The 21,592-nt window shown below is 43.4% G+C and overlaps 1 protein-coding gene across 1 annotated transcript in view; it reads right to left on the reverse strand.

Annotated features, from left to right (window-relative positions):
• Positions 1 to 21,592, reverse strand: part of LOC129828793 (protein kinase C epsilon type-like) — a 150,508-nt gene that overhangs the window by 87,711 nt on the left and 41,205 nt on the right. Inside the window, exon 2 of the mRNA XM_055890003.1 lies at positions 20,530 to 20,593. Within this exon, the coding sequence (XP_055745978.1) occupies positions 20,530 to 20,593 (64 nt within the window). The remainder of the gene's footprint in view (positions 1 to 20,529; positions 20,594 to 21,592) is intronic.

Here is a 21,592-nt window from a genome sequence, read left to right on the forward strand (position 1 = left end):
CAACATGTAGTAAATACTCTGATCTGTTAGAGCTACAACCTGTAGTAAATACTCTGATCTGTCAGAGCTACAACCTGTAGTAAATACTCTAGTCTGTCAGAGCTACAACCTGTAGTAAATACTCTGATCTGTCAGAGCTACAACCTGTTGTAAATACTCTGGTCTGTCAGAGCTGCAACCTGTAGTAAATACTCGGGGCTGTCAGAGATACAACCTGTAGTAAATACTCTGATCTGTCAGAGATACAACCTGTAGTAAATACTCTGGTCTGTCAGAGCTACAACCTGTAGTAAATACTCTGGTCTGTCAGAGCAACAACCTGTAGTAAATGCTCTGGTCTGTCAGAGCTGCAACCTGTAGTAAATACTCTGGTCTGTCAGAGCTACAACCTGTAGTAAATTCTCTGATCTGTCAGAGATACAACCTGTAGTAAATACTCTGGTCTGTCAGAGCTACAACCTGTAGTAAATACTCTGGTCTGTCAGATCAACAACCTGTAGTAAATACTCTGGTCTGTCAGAGCTACAACCTGTAGTAAATACTCTGATCTGTCAGAGCTACAACCTGTAGTAAATACTCTGATCTGTCAGAGCTACAACCTGTAGTAAATACTCTGGTCTGTCAGAGCTACAACCTGTAGTAAATACTCTGGTCTGTCAGAGCTACAACCTGTTGTAAACACTCTGGTCTGTCAGAGCTGCAACCTGTAGTAAATACTCTGGTCTGTCAGAGCTACAACCTGTAGTAAATACTCGGATCTGTCAGAGCTACAACCTGTAGTAAATACTCTGATCTGTCAGAGCTACAACCTGTAGGAAATACTCTGGTCTGTCAGAGATACAACCTGTAGTAAATACTCTGGTCTGTCAGAGCTACAACCTGTAGTACATACTCTGGTCTGTCAGAGCTACAACCTGTAGTAAATACTCTGGTCTGTCAGAGCTACAACCTGTAGTAAATACTCTGATCTGTCAGAGATACAACCTGTAGTAAATACTCTGATCTGTCAGAGCTACAACCTGTAGTAAATACTCTGGTCTGTCAGAGCTACAACCTGTAGTAAATACTCTGATCTGTCAGAGCTACAACATGTAGTAAATACTCTGGTCTGTCAGAGCTACAACCTGTAGAAAATACACAGATCTGTCAGAGTTACAACCTGTAGTAAATACTCTGATCTGTCAGAGCTACAACCTGTAGTAAATACTCTGATCTGTCAGAGCTACAACCTGTAGTAAATACTCTGATCTGTCAGAGCTACAACCTGTAGTAAATACTCTGATCTGTCAGAGATACAACCTGTAGAAAATACTCTGGTCTGTCAGAGCTACAACATGTAGTAAATACTCTGATCTGTTAGAGCTACAACCTGTAGTAAATACTCTGATCTGTCAGAGCTACAACCTGTAGTAAATACTCTAGTCTGTCAGAGCTACAACCTGTAGTAAATACTCTGATCTGTCAGAGCTACAACCTGTTGTAAATACTCTGGTCTGTCAGAGCTGCAACCTGTAGTAAATACTCTGGGCTGTCAGAGATACAACCTGTAGTAAATACTCTGATCTGTCAGAGATACAACCTGTAGTAAATACTCTGGTCTGTCAGAGCTACAACCTGTAGTAAATACTCTGGTCTGTCAGAGCAACAACCTGTAGTAAATGCTCTGGTCTGTCAGAGCTGCAACCTGTAGTAAATACTCTGGTCTGTCAGAGCTACAACCTGTAGTAAATTCTCTGATCTGTCAGAGCTACAACCTGTAGTAAATACTCTGGTCTGTCTGAGCTACAACCTGTAGTAAATACTCTGGTCTGTCAGAGCTACAACCTGTTGTAAACACTCTGGTCTGTCAGAGCTGCAACCTGTAGTAAATACTCTGGTCTGTCAGAGCTACAACCTGTAGTAAATACTCGGATCTGTCAGAGCTACAACCTGTAGTAAATACTCTGATCTGTCAGAGCTACAACCTGTAGGAAATACTCTGGTCTGTCAGAGATACAACCTGTAGTACATACTCTGGTCTGTCAGAGCTACAACCTGTAGTAAATACTCTGGTCTGTCAGAGCTACAACCTGTAGTAAATACTCTGATCTGTCAGAGATACAACCTGTAGTAAATACTCTGATCTGTCAGAGCTACAACCTGTAGTAAATACTCTGGTCTGTCAGAGCTACAACCTGTAGTAAATACTCTGATCTGTCAGAGCTACAACATGTAGTAAATACTCTGGTCTGTCAGAGATACAACCTGTAGAAAATACTCTGATCTGTCAGAGTTACAACCTGTAGTAAATACTCTGATCTGCCAGAGCTACAACCTGTAGTAAATACTCTGATCTGTCAGAGCTACAACCTGTAGTAAATACTCTGATCTGTCAGAGCTACAACCTGTAGTAAATACTCTGATCTGTCAGAGATACAACCTGTAGAAAATACTCTGGTCTGTCAGAGCTACAACATGTAGTAAATACTCTGATCTGTTAGAGCTACAACCTGTAGTAAATACTCTGATCTGTCAGAGCTACAACCTGTAGTAAATACTCTAGTCTGTCAGAGCTACAACCTGTAGTAAATACTCTGATCTGTCAGAGCTACAACCTGTTGTAAATACTCTGGTCTGTCAGAGCTGCAACCTGTAGTAAATACTCTGGTCTGTCAGAGCTACAACCTGTAGTAAAAACTCTGGTCCGTCAGAGATACAACCTGTAGTAAATACTCTGGTCTGTCAGAGCTACAAACTGTAGTACATTCTCTGGTCTGTCAGAGCTACAACCTGTAGTAAATACTCTGGTCTGTCAGAGCTACAACCTGTAGTAAATACTCTGATCTGTCAGAGATACAACCTGTAGTAAATACTCTGATCTGTCAGAGCTACAACCTGTAGTAAATACTCTGATCTGTCAGAGCTACAACCTGTAGTAAATACTCTGATCTGTCAGAGCTACAACCTGTAGTAAATACTCTGATCTGTCAGAGCTACAACCTGTAGTAAATACTCTGATCTGTCAGAGCTACAAACTGTAGTAAATACTCTGGTCTGTCAGAGCTACAACCTGTAGTAAATACTCTGGTCTGTCAGAGCTACAACCTGTAGTAAATACTCTGGTCTGTCAGAGCTACAACCTGTAGTAAATACTCTGATCTGTCAGAGCTACAACCTGTTGTAAATACTCTGGTCTGTCAGAGCTGCAACCTGTAGTAAATACTCTGGTCTGTCAGAGCTACAACCTGTAGTAAATACTCTGATCTGTCAGAGCTACAACCTGTAGTAAATACTCTGATCTGTCAGAGCTACAACCTGTAGTAAATACTCTGGTCTGTCAGAGCTACAACCTGTAGTAAATACTCTGATCTGTCAGAGTTACACCCTGTAGTAAATACTCTGATCTGTCAGAGCTACAACCTGTAGTAAATACTCTGGTCTGTCAGAGCTACAATATGTAGTAAATACTCTGATCTGTCAGAGATACAACCTGTAGTAAATACTCTGATCTGTCAGAGCTAATACCTGTAGTAAATACTCTGGTCTGTCAGAGCTACAACCTGTAGTAAATACTCTGATCTGTCAGAGCTACAACCTGTAGTAAATAATCTGATCTGTCAGAGCTACAACCTGTAGTAAATACTCTGGTCTGTCAGAGCTACAACCTGTAGTAAATACTCTGATCTGTCAGAGTTACAACCTGTAGTAAATACTCTGATCTGTCAGAGCTACAACCTGTAGTAAATACTCTGATCTGTCAGAGCTACAACCTGTAGTAAATACTCTGATCTGTCAGAGCTACAACCTGTAGTAAATACTCTGGTCTGTCAGAGATACAACCTGTAGTAAATACTCTGATCTGTCAGAGCTACAACCTGTAGTAAATACTCTGGTCTGTCAGAGATACAACCTGTAGTAAATAGTCTGATCTGTCAGAGATACAACCTGTAGTTAATACTCTGATCTGTCAGAGCTACAACCTGTAGTAAATACTCTGGTCTGTCAGAGCTACAACCTGTAGTAAATACTCTGGTCTGTCAGAGCTACAACCTGTAGTAAATACTCTGGTCTGTCAGAGTGTCACGATCGCGTTGACATGAACGAGAGGACCAAGGCGCAACATGATTTGAATACATCTTCTTTTTAATAACAACGACGAAGATGAACACGACACACTTATACAACACTAACGAAAACAACAAACGATCGTGAAAACTTCAAACGTAAGTGCACACACAAACTACTTACGTCGAACTATACATATACACAAACAATGACCCACAAACAGCTAAAGCCTATGGCAGCCTTAAATATGGCTCCCAATTAGAGACAACCGAAATCAGCTGTCTCTAATTGAGAACCCATTCCGGCCACCATAGACTCTCCTAGAACTACACCCAACATAGACACAGCTAGACACATACACTCAACACAAAACCATAAACTACAACAAACACCCCCTCTACCATATAATACCCAAAAATACACACATACCCCATGTCACACCCTGATCTAACTAAAATAATAAATAAAACAAATAATACTAAGGCCAGGGCGTGACACAGAGCTGCAACCTGTAGTAAATACTCTGGTCTGTCAGAGATACAACCTGTAGTAAATACTCTGGTCTGTCAGAGCTACAACCTGTAGTAAATACTCTGGTCTGTCAGAGATACAACCTGTAGTAAATACTCTGGTCTGTCAAAGCTACAACCAGTAGTAAATACTCTGATCTGTCAGAGCTACAACCTGTAGTAAATACTCTGATCTGTCAAAGCTACAACCTGTAGTAAATACTCTGATCTGTCAAAGCTACAACCTGTAGTAAATACTCTGATCTGTCAGAGCTACAACCTGTAGTAAATACTCTGATCTGTCAGAGCTACAACCTGTAGTAAATACTCTGGTCTGTCAAAGCTACAACCTGTAGTAAATACTCTGATCTGTCAGAGCTACAACCTGTAGTAAATACTCTGATCTGTCAAAGCTACAACCTGTAGTAAATACTCTGATCTGTCAAAGCTACAACCTGTAGTAAATACTCTGATCTGTCAGAGCTACAACCTGTAGGAAATACTCTGATCTGTCAGAGCTACAACCTGTAGTAAATACTCTGGTCTGTCAGAGATACAACCTGTAGTAAATAGTCTGATCTGTCAGAGCTACAACCTGTAGTAAATACTCTGGTCTGTCAGAGCTACAACCTGTAGTAAATACTCTGGTCTGTCAGAGATACAACCTGTAGTAAATACTCTGGTCTGTCAGAGCTACAACCTGTAGTAAATACGCTGATCTGTCAGAGATACAACCTGTAGTAAATACTCTGATCTGTCAGAGCTACAACCTGTAGTAAATACTCTGGTCTGTCAGAGCTACAACCTGTAGTAAATACTCTGGTCTGATGCTGCGCTGTCGGCTGAAAGAATGCCAGTTCCTGAATTCTCGTCCAAGTGGAGAAGTGCAGCTGAAGCACACAATTAGTCTGATGCCGAGTAGAAATTACAATAAGAAGCATTTTGTGTTTACAAAACGCAGTAAGAGATTTCTTATGCGTTTTGTCTTTGTTTCCCTGCGTGAAAAATTAAGAAATCTGTGTTAACGGCCCCTAAGTTTAACTTGCAAGTTATCTAAGTAAGTTACTGAATTATTAAGGTGGCGCGGCATCATTATTTGGTAAGCTTTCTGCCGTGTTTGAGAAGTCAAAGCCATTTGGATGAGTTTTACCACTGCTACCACTGCTATTTTGATTTCCTTGCGTTTTTTCTCTCCCTCCATTCTCAGCCCTTCTGCTCCTCCCCATCTTCTATGAGCAGAGCAGGCAGGCCCGTTGCCCTAGCGACTCCAGACTCCACCTGTAACGGTCCTGACCTGTTTTATGTTGTTTTTTGTATGTGTTTAGGTCAGGGCATGTGTTTTGGGTGGGCAGTCTATGTTATCTGTTTCTATGTTGGTTTTGGTTGCCTGGTATGGCTCTTAATTAGAGGCAGGTGTTTTGCGTTCTCCTCTAATTAAGAGTCATATTTAGGTAGGGTGTTCTCACTGTTTGGGTGTGGGTGATTGTCTCCTGTGTCGTCGAATGTATGTACCATACGGGACTGTTTGGCTGTTCATTTATTTTGATGTCGTCTGTTTCCTGTCCGTGAGTTTACGTTTAGTTATGTAAGTTTATGTTCAGGTTTCGTCAACGTCGTTTTCTTGTTTTGTATATTTGAAAGTGTTTTGTTTCGTGTTGCCATCGTCGTTGTAAATAAAAAGATGGCTTATTTCCCGAAAGCTGCATTTTGGTCTGATGATCCTTCTCTCCTCTCCTCGTCCGAGGATGAGGAGAGAGACAGCCCTTACAGAATCACCCACCAAATTAGGACCAAGCGGCAAGGGAAAGCTCGACAGGGCAACAAGGACTCCTGGACTTGGGACGAAATATTGGACGGGAGAGGTCCATGGGCACAGCCGGGAGAATATCGCCGTCCGAAAGCTGAGCTGGAGGCACTGAGGAGAGTAGAGGCTACCGGAGAGAGGAACCGGAGTTATGAGGGAACGCGTCTGGCACGGAAGCCCAAAAAGCCCGTAAGTAACACCCAAAAATTTCTTGGGGGAGGGGGGGCTAAGAGGTAGTGGGCCAAGGGCAGGTAGGAGACCTGCGCCCACTTCCCAGGCTTACCGTGGAGAGCGGGAGTACGGGCAGGCGCCGTGTTATGCAGTAGAGCGCACGGTGTCTCCTGTACGAGTGCATAGCCCAGTGCGGGTTATTCCACCTCCCCGCACTGGCAGGGCTAGATGGGGTATTGAGCCAGGTGTCATGAGGCCGGCTCAACGCGTCTGGTCTCCAGTGCGTCTCCTCGGGCCGGCATACATGGCACCTGCCTTACGCATGGTTTCCCCGGTTCGCCTACATAGGCCGGTGCGGGTTATTCCACCTCCCCGCACTGGTCGGGTGACCGGGAGCATTCAACCAGGTAGGGTTGGGCAGGCTCAATGCTCAAGAGTGCCAGTACGCCTCCACGGTCCGGTATTTCCGGCGCCACCTCCCCGCCCCAGCCTAGTACCTACAGTGCCTATACTACGCACTAGGCTACCAGTGCGTCTCCTGAGCCCAGTTCCTCCTCCACGCACTCTCTCTGTAGTGCGTGTATCCAGTTCGGTGCCTCCAGTTCCGGCACCACGCACAAAGCCTCCTGTGCGTCTCCAGAGCCCTGTACACACTGTATCTTCTCCCCCTACTAATCCTGATGTGCTTGTCCTCAGCCCGGTGTCACCAGTGCCGGTACCTCGCATCAGGTATAGAGTGGGCTTTGAGAGTACAGTGTGCCCTGTCCCTGCTCCCCGCACTAGTAGGAAGGTGCTTATCCTTAGCCCGGTGCCTCCAGTTCCGGCACCACGCACCAGGTCTACAGTGCGCCGTATCTGGCCAGAGCCATCCGTCTCCCCAGCGCCATCTGAGCCATCCGTCTCCCCAGCGCCATCTGAGCCATCCGTCTCCCCAGCGCCATCTGAGCCATCCGTCTCCCCAGCGCCGTCTGAGCCATCCGTCTGCCATGAGCCTGCAAAGCCGCCCGTCTGCCATGAGCCTGCAAAGCCGCCCGTCTGCCATGAGCCTACAGAGCCGTCCGCCAGACAGGAGCCGCTAGAGCCGCCCGCCAGACAGGAGCCGCTAGAGCCGCCCGCCAGACAGGATCTGCCAGAGCCGCCAACCAGACAGGATCTGCCAGAGCCGCCAACCAGACAGGATCTGCCAGAGCCGCCAACCAGACAGGATCTGCCAGAGCCGCCAGCGAGCCATGAGCAGCCAGAGCCGTCAGAGAGCCATGAGCGTCGAGAGCCGTCAGCCCGCCATGAGCGTCGAGAGCCGTCAGCCCGCCATGAGCGTCGAGAGCCGTCAGCCTGCCATGAGCGTCGAGAGCCGTCAGCCTGCCATGAGCGTCGAGAGCCGTCAGCCTGCCATGAGCGTCGAGAGCCGTCAGCCTGCCATGAGCGTCGAGAGCCGTCAGCCAGCCATGAGCGTCGAGAGCCGTTCAGTCAGGATCTGCCTGAGTATATCAGCCGGGACCTGCCCCTTGTCCCGGTGTTGCCCCTTGTCCCGGTGCTGCCCCTTGTACCGGTGCTGCCCCTTGTACCGGTGCTGCCCCTTGTCCCGGTGCTGCCCCTTGTCCCGGTGCTGCCCCTTATCCCGGTGCTGGTCTTTATCCTGGTGCTGCCCCTTGTCCCGGTGCTGCCCCTTGTCCCGGTGCTGCCCCTTGTCCCGGTGCTGCCCCTTGTCCCGGTGCTGCCCCTTGTCCCGGTGCTGCCCCTTGTCCCGGTGCTGCCCCTTCTCCCGGTGCTGGCCATTCATTTAGGGGATGTTAGTTTTAGGGTGGTCATTGGGAGGGGAAGACAGAAGCGGGGAGTGACTATGGTGGTGTGGGGACAGCGTCCAGAGCCGGAGCCACCACCGTGGTCAACTGCCCACCCAGACCCTCCCCTGGACTTTGTGCTGGTGCGCCCGGCGTTCGCACCTTGAGGGGGGGGTTCTGTAACGGTCCTGACCTGTTTTATGTTGTTTTTTGTATGTGTTTAGGTCAGGGCATGTGTTTTGGGTGGGCAGTCTATGTTATCTGTTTCTATGTTGGTTTTGGTTGCCTGGTATGGCTCTTAATTAGAGGCAGGTGTTTTGCGTTCTCCTCTAATTAAGAGTCATATTTAGGTAGGGTGTTCTCACTGTTTGGGTGTGGGTGATTGTCTCCTGTGTCGTCGAATGTATGTACCATACGGGACTGTTTGGCTGTTCATTTATTTTGATGTCGTCTGTTTCCTGTCCGTGAGTTTACGTTTAGTTATGTAAGTTTATGTTCAGGTTTCGTCAACGTCGTTTTCTTGTTTTGTATATTTGAAAGTGTTTTGTTTCGTGTTGCCATCGTCGTTGTAAATAAAAAGATGGCTTATTTCCCGAAAGCTGCATTTTGGTCTGATGATCCTTCTCTCCTCTCCTCGTCCGAGGATGAGGAGAGAGACAGCCCTTACACCACCCAGACCCAGCGTGTAGCCTACACATGCTGCTTCAGAGCCAGTACCGTCTTTCCTTCAGACAAGCACAGGTCAAAACCTTGTTCATTTGCAAAATGTCTCTCGTTCACAATATTTCTCAATCACATTCGCTTATAAATGTCCTAACTCAACAAACATGACATTGAGCAGCTCCTACCTATATACTGTATGTATAAAACACAACAAACATGACATTGAGCAGCTCCTACCTATATACTGTATGTATAAAACACAACAAACATGACATTGAGCAGCTCCTACCTATATACTGTATGTATAAAACACAACAAACATGACATTGAGCAGCTCCTACCTATATACTGTATGTTTAAAACACAACAAACATGACATTGAGCAGCTCCTACCTATATACTGTATGTATAAAACACAACAAACATGACATTGAGCAGCTCCTACCTATATACTGTATGTATAAAACACAACAAACATGACACTGAGCAGCTCCTACCTATATACTGTATGTTTAAAACACAACAAACATGACACTGAGCAGCTCCTACCTATATACTGTATGTATAAAACACAACAAACATGACACTGAGCAGCTCCTACCTATATACTGTATGTATAATTTCATGAGCTGGATTTCGTTTATTTTCGTTTGCGCTCGTTAGCATATATTATCATACCCAATAGACGTTTTTTGGCGCCCCCTTTTGTACTAAGCAGGTAATACCGTATATACCAGTATGATGATATGAAAATCTGGGTACTGCCCAACTCTAGAGGAAATAACACACTATTGGCTCTAATGTGTCCATGATAGCAATGCTAAAAGGAGGCTAGCGCCACTGAATAGTGGGTAGTCGGCAAAAAACAGGGTGGAAAAGGTTGGTCTACGACCGCTAGCTAACCGTTGCCTTCATACACACAAAAACAATCAGACACTGTGCTTCACTCACAAGATCTAAATTAGCCAGGAGCCATAGAGGAAAACTGAACAACATAGCTGGGTGTGTGTACTGTACTAGACTTTACTGTTATCATACTGTACTATAGTATACTGACATCATACTGTACTATACTATACTGATGTCATACTGTACTATACTGTACTTTCATCATACTGTTCTACACTGTACTGATATCATACTGTACTATACTGATAGCATACTGTACTATACTGTACTTCCATCATACTGTACTATACTGTACCAATATCATACTGTACTATACTGTTATCATACTGTACAATACTGATATCATACTGTACTATACTGATATCATACTGTACTATACTATACTGTGCTGATATCATACTGTACTATACTGTACGTTCATCATAATGTATTATACTGTACTGATATCATACTGTACTATAATATATTGTTATCATACTGTACTGATATCATACTGTATTATACTGTTATCATACTGTGCTATAATATATTGTTATCATACTGTACTATACTGATATACTGTACTATACTGTTATCATACTGTACTATACTATACTGTACTGATATCATACTGTACTATACTGTACTTGCATCATACTGTACTATAATATAGTGTTGTCATACTGCACTGTACTGTTGCCATACTGTACTATAATATATTGTTTTCATACTGCACTGTACTGTTGCCATACTGTACTATAGTGTTCTGTTATCATACTGTACTGTACTATACTATACTGGTATCATACTGTACTATACAATACTGTTATCATACTGTACTATAATATATTGTTATCATACTCTCCTATACTATAGTGGTATCATACTGCACTGTACTCTAATCACACTGTAATATACTGTTATCATACTGTACTATACTTTATTGTTATTATAACGTACTATACTGTTATCATACTGTACTGTGCTCTACTGTTATCATATTGTACTACAATATATTGGTATCATACTGTACTGTACTATAACGTCATCATACTGTACTGTAGTACACTATACTGTTATCATACTGTACTGTAGTACACTATACTGTACTATATTGTTATCATACTGCCCTATACTACACTGCTATCATACCATACTATACTGTTGTCGTACTAAACTGTTATCATACTGTACTATAATGTACTGTTATCATATTGTACTATAATATATTAGTATCATACTATACTGTATTATACCGTCATCATACTGTACTGTAGTACACTATACTGTTATCATACTGTACTGTGTTGTTATCATACTGTACTGTATTTCACTATACTGTTAGCATAATGTACTATATTGTTATCACACTGTACTGTAGTACACTATACTGTTATCATACTTTACTATACGGTAACAAAATGTACTATAGTATACTATACTGTTATCACACTGTAATATAATGTACTGTTATCATACTGTCCTATACTATACTGTTATCATACTGTACTGTACTATACTGTTATCATACTGTACTATAATGTTATCATACTGTAATGTACTATACGTTCCTCATACTGTACTGTACTATACTGTTATCATACTGTACTATAATGTTATCATACTGTACTGTACTATACTGCTATCATGCTGTACTATAATGGTATCATACTGTACTGTACTATACTGTTATCATGCTGTACTTTACTATATTGTTATCATACTGTACTATACTATTATCATACTGTACTGTACTATACTTCTATCATACTGTACTTTACTGTTATCATACTGTACTATACTGTTATGATACTGTACTGTACTATACTGTTATCAAGCTGTACTATAATGTTATCATACTGTACCGTACTATACAGATATCATACTGTACTTTACTGTTATCATACTGTACTATACAGTTATCCTACTGTACCGTACTATAGTGATATCATACTGTACTTTACTGTTATCATACTGTACTATACTGTTATCATGCTGTACTATACTGATATCATACTGTACTTTACGGTTATCATACTGTACTATACTGTTATCCTACTGTACCGTACTATACTGTTATCATACTGTACTATACTGTTATCATACTGTACTATACTGTCATCCTACTGTACTGTACTATACTGTTATCATACTGTACTATACTGTTATCATACTGTACTATACTGTTATCATACTGTACCGTACTATACTGATATCATACTGCACTTTACTGTTATCATACTGTACTATACTGTTCTCATACTGTATTATACAGGTATCATACTGTACTATAGTGTTATCATACTGTACTATACTGTTCTCATACTGTATTATACTGTTATCATACTGTACTTTACTGTTATCATACTGTACTATACTGTTCTCATACTGTATTATACAGGTATCATACTATTATACTGTTATCATACTATTATACTGTTATCATACTGTACTATACTGTTATCATACTGTACTATAGTGTTATCATACTGTACTATAGTGTTATCATACTGTACTATACTGTTCTCATACTGTATTATACTGTTATCATACTGTACTTTACTGCTATCATACTGTACTATACTGTTCTGTCAGAGTCTGTATGTCACTGAGTCTGACCAACATAATCCACTGTAGTATACACACCCTTAGCTCTGAGCTGCCAACATAACCCTGGCCTGTACACAACTCAATAAAGATGCTTTGGTCTTTCGGCGCTTGGTCCTGACAGTCATAGTGTTAAGAGGTTAGGCTTGACGCGGTGAGGCCCAATAGAGCATTTGCCTACAGTGTGTTTAATGAAGACATCATCGTCACTCTGTGTGTGTGTGTGTGTGTGTGTGTGTGTGTGTGTGTGTGTGTGTGTGTGTGTGTGTGTGTGTGTGTGTGTGTGTGTGTGTGTGTGTGTGAGGAAGAGAGAGAGAGAGAGAGAGAGAGAGAGAGAGAGAGAGAGAGAGAGAGAGAGAGAGAGAGAGAGAGAGAGAGAGAGAGAGGAGGACGACTACATGTGCTGGTATCAATCACACATCCACAGCCAGAATTGTGCCATAGAGCCAGACTGCCCAATTAGTACTGGCCCCGAGGATCAGTCTGCACTAAGCCTGGCGACAGCAGGCCATTGGTACCCACAGGATTTACCATGGAAAGACAGACAGGCTGGCACAGGGAGAAACAGACAGACAGACAGAGGGGACAGACAGACAGACAGAGGGGACAGATAGACACAGGGAGAGACAGACAGAGACAGACACGACAGAGGGGACAGACAGACACAGGGAGAGACAGACAGAGACAGACAGAGGGGACAGACAGACAGACAGAGGGGACAGATAGACACAGGGAGAGACAGACAGAGACAGACACGACAGAGGGGACAGACAGACACAGGGAGAGACAGACAGAGACAGGGACAGACAGAGACAGGGACAGACAGAGACAGGGACAGACAGAGACAGACAGAGGGGACAGACAGACAGAGGGGACAGATAGACACAGGGAGAGACAGACAGAGACAGACAGAGGGGACAGACAGACACAGGGAGAGACAGACAGGGGGGACAGACAGACAGAGACAGAGACAGACAGAGAAAGACAGAGAAAGACAGAGGGGACAGACAGACACAGGGAGCGACAGACAGACAGACAGAGGGGACAGACAGACACAGGGAGAGACAGACAGACAGACAGACAGACAGACAGACAGACAGACAGACAGAGGGGACAGACAGACACAGACAGAGACAGACAGAGGGGACAGACAGACACAGGGAGAGACAGACAGAGGGGACAGACAGACACAGGGAGAGAGAGACAGACAGACAGAGGGGACAGACAGACACAGGGAGAGACAGACAGACAGACAGAGGGGACAGACAGACACAGGGAGAGACAGACAGAGGGAACAGACAGACACAGGGAGAGACAGACTGAGGGGACAGACAGACACAGGGAGAGAGAGACAGACAGACAGACAGAGGGGACAGACAGACACAGGGAGAGACAGACAGACAGACAGAGAGAACAGACAGACACATGGAGAGACAGACAGAGGGAACAGACAGACACAGGGAGAGAGACAGGGAGAAATGGAGTAAAGTAGGATAGAAGGGCTTTTATGGAGGTGAGAGGCATTTCCTGTATTCCTGTAACTCATCCCGACTCTCTTTCTCTTTCATTTTGCTATAATGTAACAGCAGCTCCATTTCAGAGAATCCACTTCACTAATTAATGTACCTCCCTCCCTCCTTCACTCTCTCCCTCCATCTCTCTTTCCCTTCTATATACTGTATCTCTCTCCCTCTCTATCTCCTTCACTCTCTCAAATACCCCAAATTCCTAATACTTTGCGTATCATTATCAAAGCTCTTACTAAAGAGAGACACAAGGAGAGAGAGAGAGAGATAGAGGGAGAAATACAAGGAGAGAGAGAGAGAGAGATGGAGGGAAAGAGAGTGAGAGAGATTTTGATAAACTCCCATATCTACTGAGTGAATTACCACAGTGTGCCATCACTGCAGCAAGGTTTGTAACCTGTTGCCACAACAAAAGGTCAACCTGTGAAGAACAAACACCATTGTAAATACAACCCATGTTTATGCCTATTTATTTTCCCCTTTGTACTTTAACCATTTGTACATTGTTACAACACTGTACATAATATGACATTTGAAATTACTTTATTCTTTTGAAACTTCGGTGAGTGTAATGTTAACTGTTAATGTTTATTGTTTATTTCACTTTCGTATATTATCTACCTCACTTGCTTTGGCAATGTTAACACATGTTTCACATGCCAATAAAGCCCCTTGAATTGAATTGAGAGGAGGGAGAGAGAGCGAGTGAGAGAGAAGAGAGAAGGATAGAGAGAAGGAGGGAGAAAGAGAGAGAGAGGGAGAAAGAGAGCGAGCGAGAGAGAAGAGAGAAGGATAGAGAGAAGGAGGGAGAAAGAGAGAGAGAGGAGGGAGAAAGAGAGAGAGAGAGAGAAGGGAGAAAGAGAGAGAGAGAGAGAGAGAGAGAGGAGGGAGAAAGAGAGAGAGAGAGAGAGAGAGAGGAGGGAGAAAGAGAGAGAGAGAGAGAAGGTTCATAACAAACAACTTGACCCAGCAGATTAAATCTTCATGGTGCTTTTGAGGGAGCAAAATGTTCTGCCTCACTCCCCCAGAATGCACTAAAGAGCCCAGTCCCTTCCTCCATCAGTTTACCTCCTATGAGAACGAATGACATCCTTGCACCACTGAATGATGGGAACTGTAGTTCATCACTTCTAGTGCTGTAGCCCAGTCATGCAAGGAGCACTTCCAGCACATTTATGCTAGGTAAGGTCATAGCTTCACTTATGATATAAAGGTAGAGCCCATACAGAATGGCCTGTTCTCATAATTTAAAACCTGACAAGTGATCTGATCTGTGAAGATAGCAATGTTAAGACAGCATTCTAGAAAGTGTTACAATATTTCAGCTGAAGAAAGGAGAAGTGGTTAATGGATTGGAGTTAGTAGAGGCTGGCTCTGTGGCAAGATACTGCTTTCAAAGCTGAACCTTAGAAAAGTCTACTTTTCACAACAGAGCATGGTATTAGAGTTGCCTTGCAGTGAGTACAGGAGTGGGCACAATCATGCATCACAAAAATCTGTCTGCACTTATAAAAATACAGTTTCCTTTTATATCACTCTAAAACTCTACACACCTATACTTACTACCTGACTGCCTTTGACTTGTGCTCTCTCCCTGTGTGTGTGGTGTGTGTGTGTAAGGGCCTGTTGATGCAGACCAGTACTGACGGGAGGCAGGCAGCCAGTGAGTCTCATCACAGATGCCTGCCAGCTCCTTTTGTACAAAACAAGCCGCTCACACTCCTGTCTTTCTCTCCCTCTCTCCTTTTCCCTCTCTCTCCTCTTTTGTTCTTCCCTCAGCGAGTTGGGCATACTCTCAACATGGTTGACAGGGGATCTGCCTGTACTCTGCCTTTCCTCACTAACACTTCTCCAACTTGATGCTTTGTCCTTAAGCAGAGCTTTGACCCTACAGCCACAATCTGAACGAACAACACAGTTACAACACCGCTATAACGCATGTCTGTGTGTCAGAACTCTGTGTTCCTACATCTCTTTAACCCGCCTGAGTCTAACTAGCGTCAGGATTATGTGTTCTACATATTGATCCCTGTATTGATTATGGACTTGACACAGGTCATCAACGTAGCGATTGAGTGCAACACGAGTAGTGGGAGAGGAAGACACTGGTTAGAAGAGAGAAGAGTTCTTGTGGGGTAAATGAGAGGTCACACACACAAACACTGACACAGACACACACTCTAACGTGCGTGCACACACATTTACACATACAGTACACATTATGAGGACAGTGCTCTTATCCTCCCTTCCCAGTTAAATTACTTTTATTCAAAGCAGCAGGCATAGTAAAATTACTTCTCTGATAACTACAATAATGATAACTATGTGTGTACAATTGTATAATTAATGAATATGTAAAGATACACTGAAAGAGAGAATCCTACAGCCGAAAGCTACAGTCAGGGCTATAATGCATGAATTAACAACCATCTGTAGCCAAAGGCAGAGGAAAGCACTGCCCTTGCTCTCTACACTACCCTGTTTTACACATCCTCTGTCTTATAATACAGCTGATGAAGACACTACTGTCACGACTTCCGCCGAAGTCGGTCCCTCTTTTTGTTCGCGCGGCGTTCGGCGGTTGACGTCACTGGCTTTCTAGCTACTGCCGATCCACTTTTTATTTTCCATTTGCTTTGTCTTTGTTTCACACACCTGTTGTCAATCCCACAATCACTTGTTCATTATTTAACCCTCTGTTCCCCACATGGTTTTTGTGAGTGATTGTTTATTGTAAATTTCGGTCTGTCTGTGTGTGCTCAAGATGTTACTTTGTATATTTGTCTTTTTTGAGTAAAGCGCGTTTATTTACTCGTATCTGCTGTCCTGCGCCTGACTCTCACACCAGCTACACACAGGACGCCTTATAACTACCCTGTTTTACACATCCTCTGTCTTATAATACAGGTGCTGAAGACACTACCCTTGCTCTGACCTACCTAGCTAGGAAAGGACATGAGTGCCTTTTACTATCAAAGCAAATCAGCTTTTACAACAACGAATGTACAGCTAAAATATGTACAGCTAATTCACTCACAGACTTAAACCTAACCCTATCCGTCTCAGGAAAAGCTTTGAAATGTACTGGCGTGATACACTTATTCATGATAATGGTATTGAAATAATCAGAGTACTTATGATAAAATAGTTGATGATGAATCTCAGTGTATATTATTATTGTTGTTCTTCACCCCAGACAGGAACAAACAGATGGTTGCCGCTCTATGACGACAAGGTCTTTTTCCTGCCACTGTCCAATGACTCGCTCACACTAGCAAGTCACAGGAAATGCTAACTGTCCATTTCCTGACGTAACAATGATAAGGGAGCTTGAAACTCTGACTCATGTACACTTCTCTCATGGCCACAGTCACATTACGGAGAGATAGAATGAGAGAGAGAGAAAGACTAGAGAAGAAAGGAGCAAGAACCGAATTAAAGAATTGAAGCCTCGTGAGAAATAGGTGAGTGTGACGTACTGTGACAGAGCACTACCACCCCCGTGTTTGAGTGACACATCAGTGACATCATGTTGAGTGATCCAGCCACCCTAAATAAGGGGGTGAGAGAATGACAAGAGAAAGAGACAGATGAGAGGGACTTCTCCTTTTAGTTGCTCTAATCAGCATCCAGGAGAAGGAGAGGATGGAGGGAAGAAATTGAAAGAGAGAATTTACAGATCTACTTTTTGAATGGGAGCATGCAAACCAATCAGAGCTTGGTCAGTGCTAGCCAATCCAGTCACCCTTTGCCTTGATGACAGCTTTGCACACTCTTGGCATTCTTTCAACCAGCTTCATGAGGAATGCTTTTCCAACAGTCTTGAAGGAGTTTCCACATATGCTGAGCACTTGTTGGCTGCTTTTCCTTCACTCCGCGGTCCAAGTCATTCCAAACCATCTCAATTGGGTTGAGTTCCGAAGATTGTGGAGGCCAAGTCATCTGTTGCAGCACTCCATCACTCTCCTTCTTGGTCAAATAGCCCTTACACAGCCTGGAGGTGTGTTGGGTAATTGTCCTGCTGAAAAACAAATGATGGTCCCACTAAGCGCAAACCAGATGGGATGGTGTATCGCTGCAGAATGCTGTGGTAGCCATGCTGGTTAAGTATGCCTTGAATTGAAAATAAATCACTAACAGCAAAACATTTGTTGTAAAAAACTTTTTTTAAAACCTTTATGGTTTTTTTTTTAGGCAAGTCAGTTAAGAACAAATTCTTATTTAAAATGACGGCCTACCCCGGCCAAACCTGGACAACGCTGGGCCAATTGTGTGCCACCCTATGGGACTCCCAATCACGGCCGGATATGATACAGCCTAAATTTGAACCAGGGACTGTAGTGACGCCTCTTGCACTGAGATGCAGTGACTTAGACCGCTGCGCCACTCGGGAGCAAAGCACCCCCACACCCTCACACCTCCTCCTCCATGCTTCACGGTGGGAACCACACCGCGGAAATCTCTCATTTGGACTCATCAGACCAAAGGACAGATTTCCACCGGTCTAATGTCCATTGCTCGTGATTCTTGGCCCAAGCAAGTCTCTTCTAATTATTGGTGTCCTTTAGTAGTGTTTTCTTTGCAGCCATTAGACCATGAAGGCCTGATTCATGCAGTCTACTCTGAACAGTTGATATTGAGATGTGTCTGTTACTCAATAAGCATTTATTTGGGCTGCAATCTGAGTCTGGTAACTCTAATGAACTTATCCTCGACAGCAGAGGTAACTCTGAGTCTTCCTTTCCTGTGGCGGTCCTCATGAGTGCCAGTTTCATCATAGCGCTTGATGGTTTTTGCGACTGTACTTGAAGAAACATTTAAAGTTCTTTCCGGATTGACTGACCTTCAGGTCTTAAAGTAATGATGGACTGTTGTTTCTCTTTGCTTATTTGAGCTGTTCTTGTCATAATATGGACTTTGTCTTTTACCAAATAGGGCTAACTTCTGTATACCGCTCTACCTTGTCACAACACAACTGATTGGCTCAAACGGATTAAGAAGGAAAGAAATTCCACAAATTAACAAGGCACACCTGTTAATTGAAATGCATTCCAGGTGGCTACCTCATGAAGCTGGTTGAGAGAATGCCAAGAGTGTGCAAAGCTGTCATCAAGGCAAAGGGTGAATATTTGAATAATCTCAAATATAAAATATATTTTGAATTGTTTAACACTTTTTTGGTTACTACATGATTCCATATGTGTTATTTCATGGTTTTGATGTCTTCATTATTATTCTACAATGTAGAAAATAGTCAAAATAATGAGTAGGTGTGTCCAAACTTTTGACTGGTACTGTATTTGGTCCCATATTCCTAGCACACAATGACTACTGTACATCAAGCTTGTAACTCCACAAACTTGTTGGATGCATTTGCAGTTTGTTTTGGTTGTGTTTCAGATTATGTTGTGCCCAATAGAAATGAATGGTAAATAATGTATTGTGTCATTTTCAAATAAGAATGTAACGCTTGTCGTGGTTGGAAGAAGAGGAGGACCAAAGCGCAGCGTTGTAAGTGTCCATATTCAATTTAATAACTGAACACTAAGAATACAAAAATAACAACGTGAATGACACAAAACGAAAACGAAACAGTCCCGTATGGAGTAGTACACAGCGTTGTACCAGATCTTCAGTTTCTTGGCAATTTCTCTCATTGAATAGCCTTCATTTCTCAGAACAAAAATAGACTGATGAGTTTCAGAAGAAAGTTCTTTGTTTCTGGCCATTTTGAGCCTGTAATATAACCCACAAATGCTGATGCTCCAGATACTCAACTAGTCTACAGAAGGCCAGTTTTATTGCTTCTTTAATCAGAACAACAGTTTTCAGCTGTCCTAACATAATTGCAAAAGGGTTTTCTAATGATCAATTAGCCTTTTAAAATGATAAACTTGGATTAGCTAACACAACGTGCCATTGGAACACAGGAGTGAAGGTTGCTGATAATGGGCCTCTGTACGCCTATGTAGATATTCCATTAAAAATCAGCCGTTTCTAGCTACAATAGTCATATCCAACATTAACAATGTCTACACTGTATTTCTGATCAATATGATGTTATTTCAATGGACAACATTTTTTGCTTTTCTTTCAAAAACCAGGACATATCTAAGTGACCCAAAACCTTTGAACGGTAGTGTATGTCCAACCACGTAACTTTTGACTACTTTAAAACAGTATAAGCAAATTTGTCTAAACACCTTCAAATGGGGGGGACTAGATACATAAAGTGCTTTTATGTCTAAATAGAAAGTGACATTCTGTACTGTCACCTCATATTAAACGTTTGATCTCAAATCCAAAATGCTGGAGTATTATTCAAACTTTTAGCTTCACTGTTCAAATAAATACATAGGGACTGTATACAATGTAACATCTGGCATAAAACTCTAATAATGCACTTTCGAGGGAAGGTTTGTCAGTCGTGGGATAAGTAGAAATTGGGCATGTGGCCATACGTTTGGGCAAGCTGTGCCTCAGTGTAAACTAGTCAGATACACTCATCGCTGATACTATATCAGCTCCCAACTTACCTTCACTAGACGATCCAGATAGGTCCATGATGACGTACACCCTCCCCTCAGGCTCCAAGTCAATCTGGGAGAGAAGAACGAAACAGAACAAACTGTCAGCTTTCCTACTGGAGTAGAAACACTGAATATGAAGTATAGTATGGTGTGGAAGCATGAAACCATTTCAGTGTTTGTAGAAAATTAAGTAGTGTACAGCAATGTCTGACTCGTCCTCGCCCCCCCCCCCCCCCCCTACCCCCACCCCACACACACACACACACATCATTCTCTCTGAGGGTACTGAGACTGCTACAGTAATGGCTAATATTCAGTATGGCCAGAGAGGAAGAGCTGAAGAGAGAGGGTCCACACCCGTCAAAATCTGTCCACGTGATAAGCGATAGGCAGACCCCCTGCCTTCCCTCCTTTGGGAAAACGACTCCCAATGTTAGGGTGGAAACAAGACCATCTCGTCATTACAGTATCTCTGGTATGGCTCTCAGGAGCTAGTGTGTGTGTGTGTGTGTGTGTGTGTGTGTGTGTGTGTGTGTGTGTGTGTGTGTGTGTGTGTGTGTGTGTGTGTGTGTGTGTGTGTGTGTGTGTGTGTGTGTGTGTGTGTGTGTGTGTGTGTGTGTGTGTGTGTGTGTGTGTGTGTGTGTGTGTGCGTGTGCAGTATTACAACGTGCATGCCCTTGGGTTGCTGAATACTGCAGTGTTTATATACTAAGACCAGGAACAGTCCTGAGTGTGTTACATTGTAGCTTTGTGGACGGTATACATCCGTTCACCCACAGCCCTCTCTAAACCATACCCCCCACCCACACACACTCTCGCCCATCGATTGCCAAGCCTGAGCTCAAGTCCCTGGGGGCTCTACTGGGCATAAGCAGATGAGATTGAGTTATGGTGTGTGTGTGTGTGTGTGTGTGTGTGTGTGTGTGTGTGTGTGTGTGTGTGTGTGTGTGTGTGTGTGTGTGTGTGTGTGTGTGTGTGTGTGTGTGTGTGTGTGTGTGTGTGTGTGTTAGCTCATCTCATAAGAGAGAGTGGGCAGGGATCGCGGCGGCTGGGGCTCAGAGAGTTTCTA

The sequence above is a fragment of the Salvelinus fontinalis genome, chromosome 30 (assembly GCF_029448725.1).
Source record: "Salvelinus fontinalis isolate EN_2023a chromosome 30, ASM2944872v1, whole genome shotgun sequence".
Lineage (NCBI taxonomy): Eukaryota > Metazoa > Chordata > Actinopteri > Salmoniformes > Salmonidae > Salvelinus > Salvelinus fontinalis.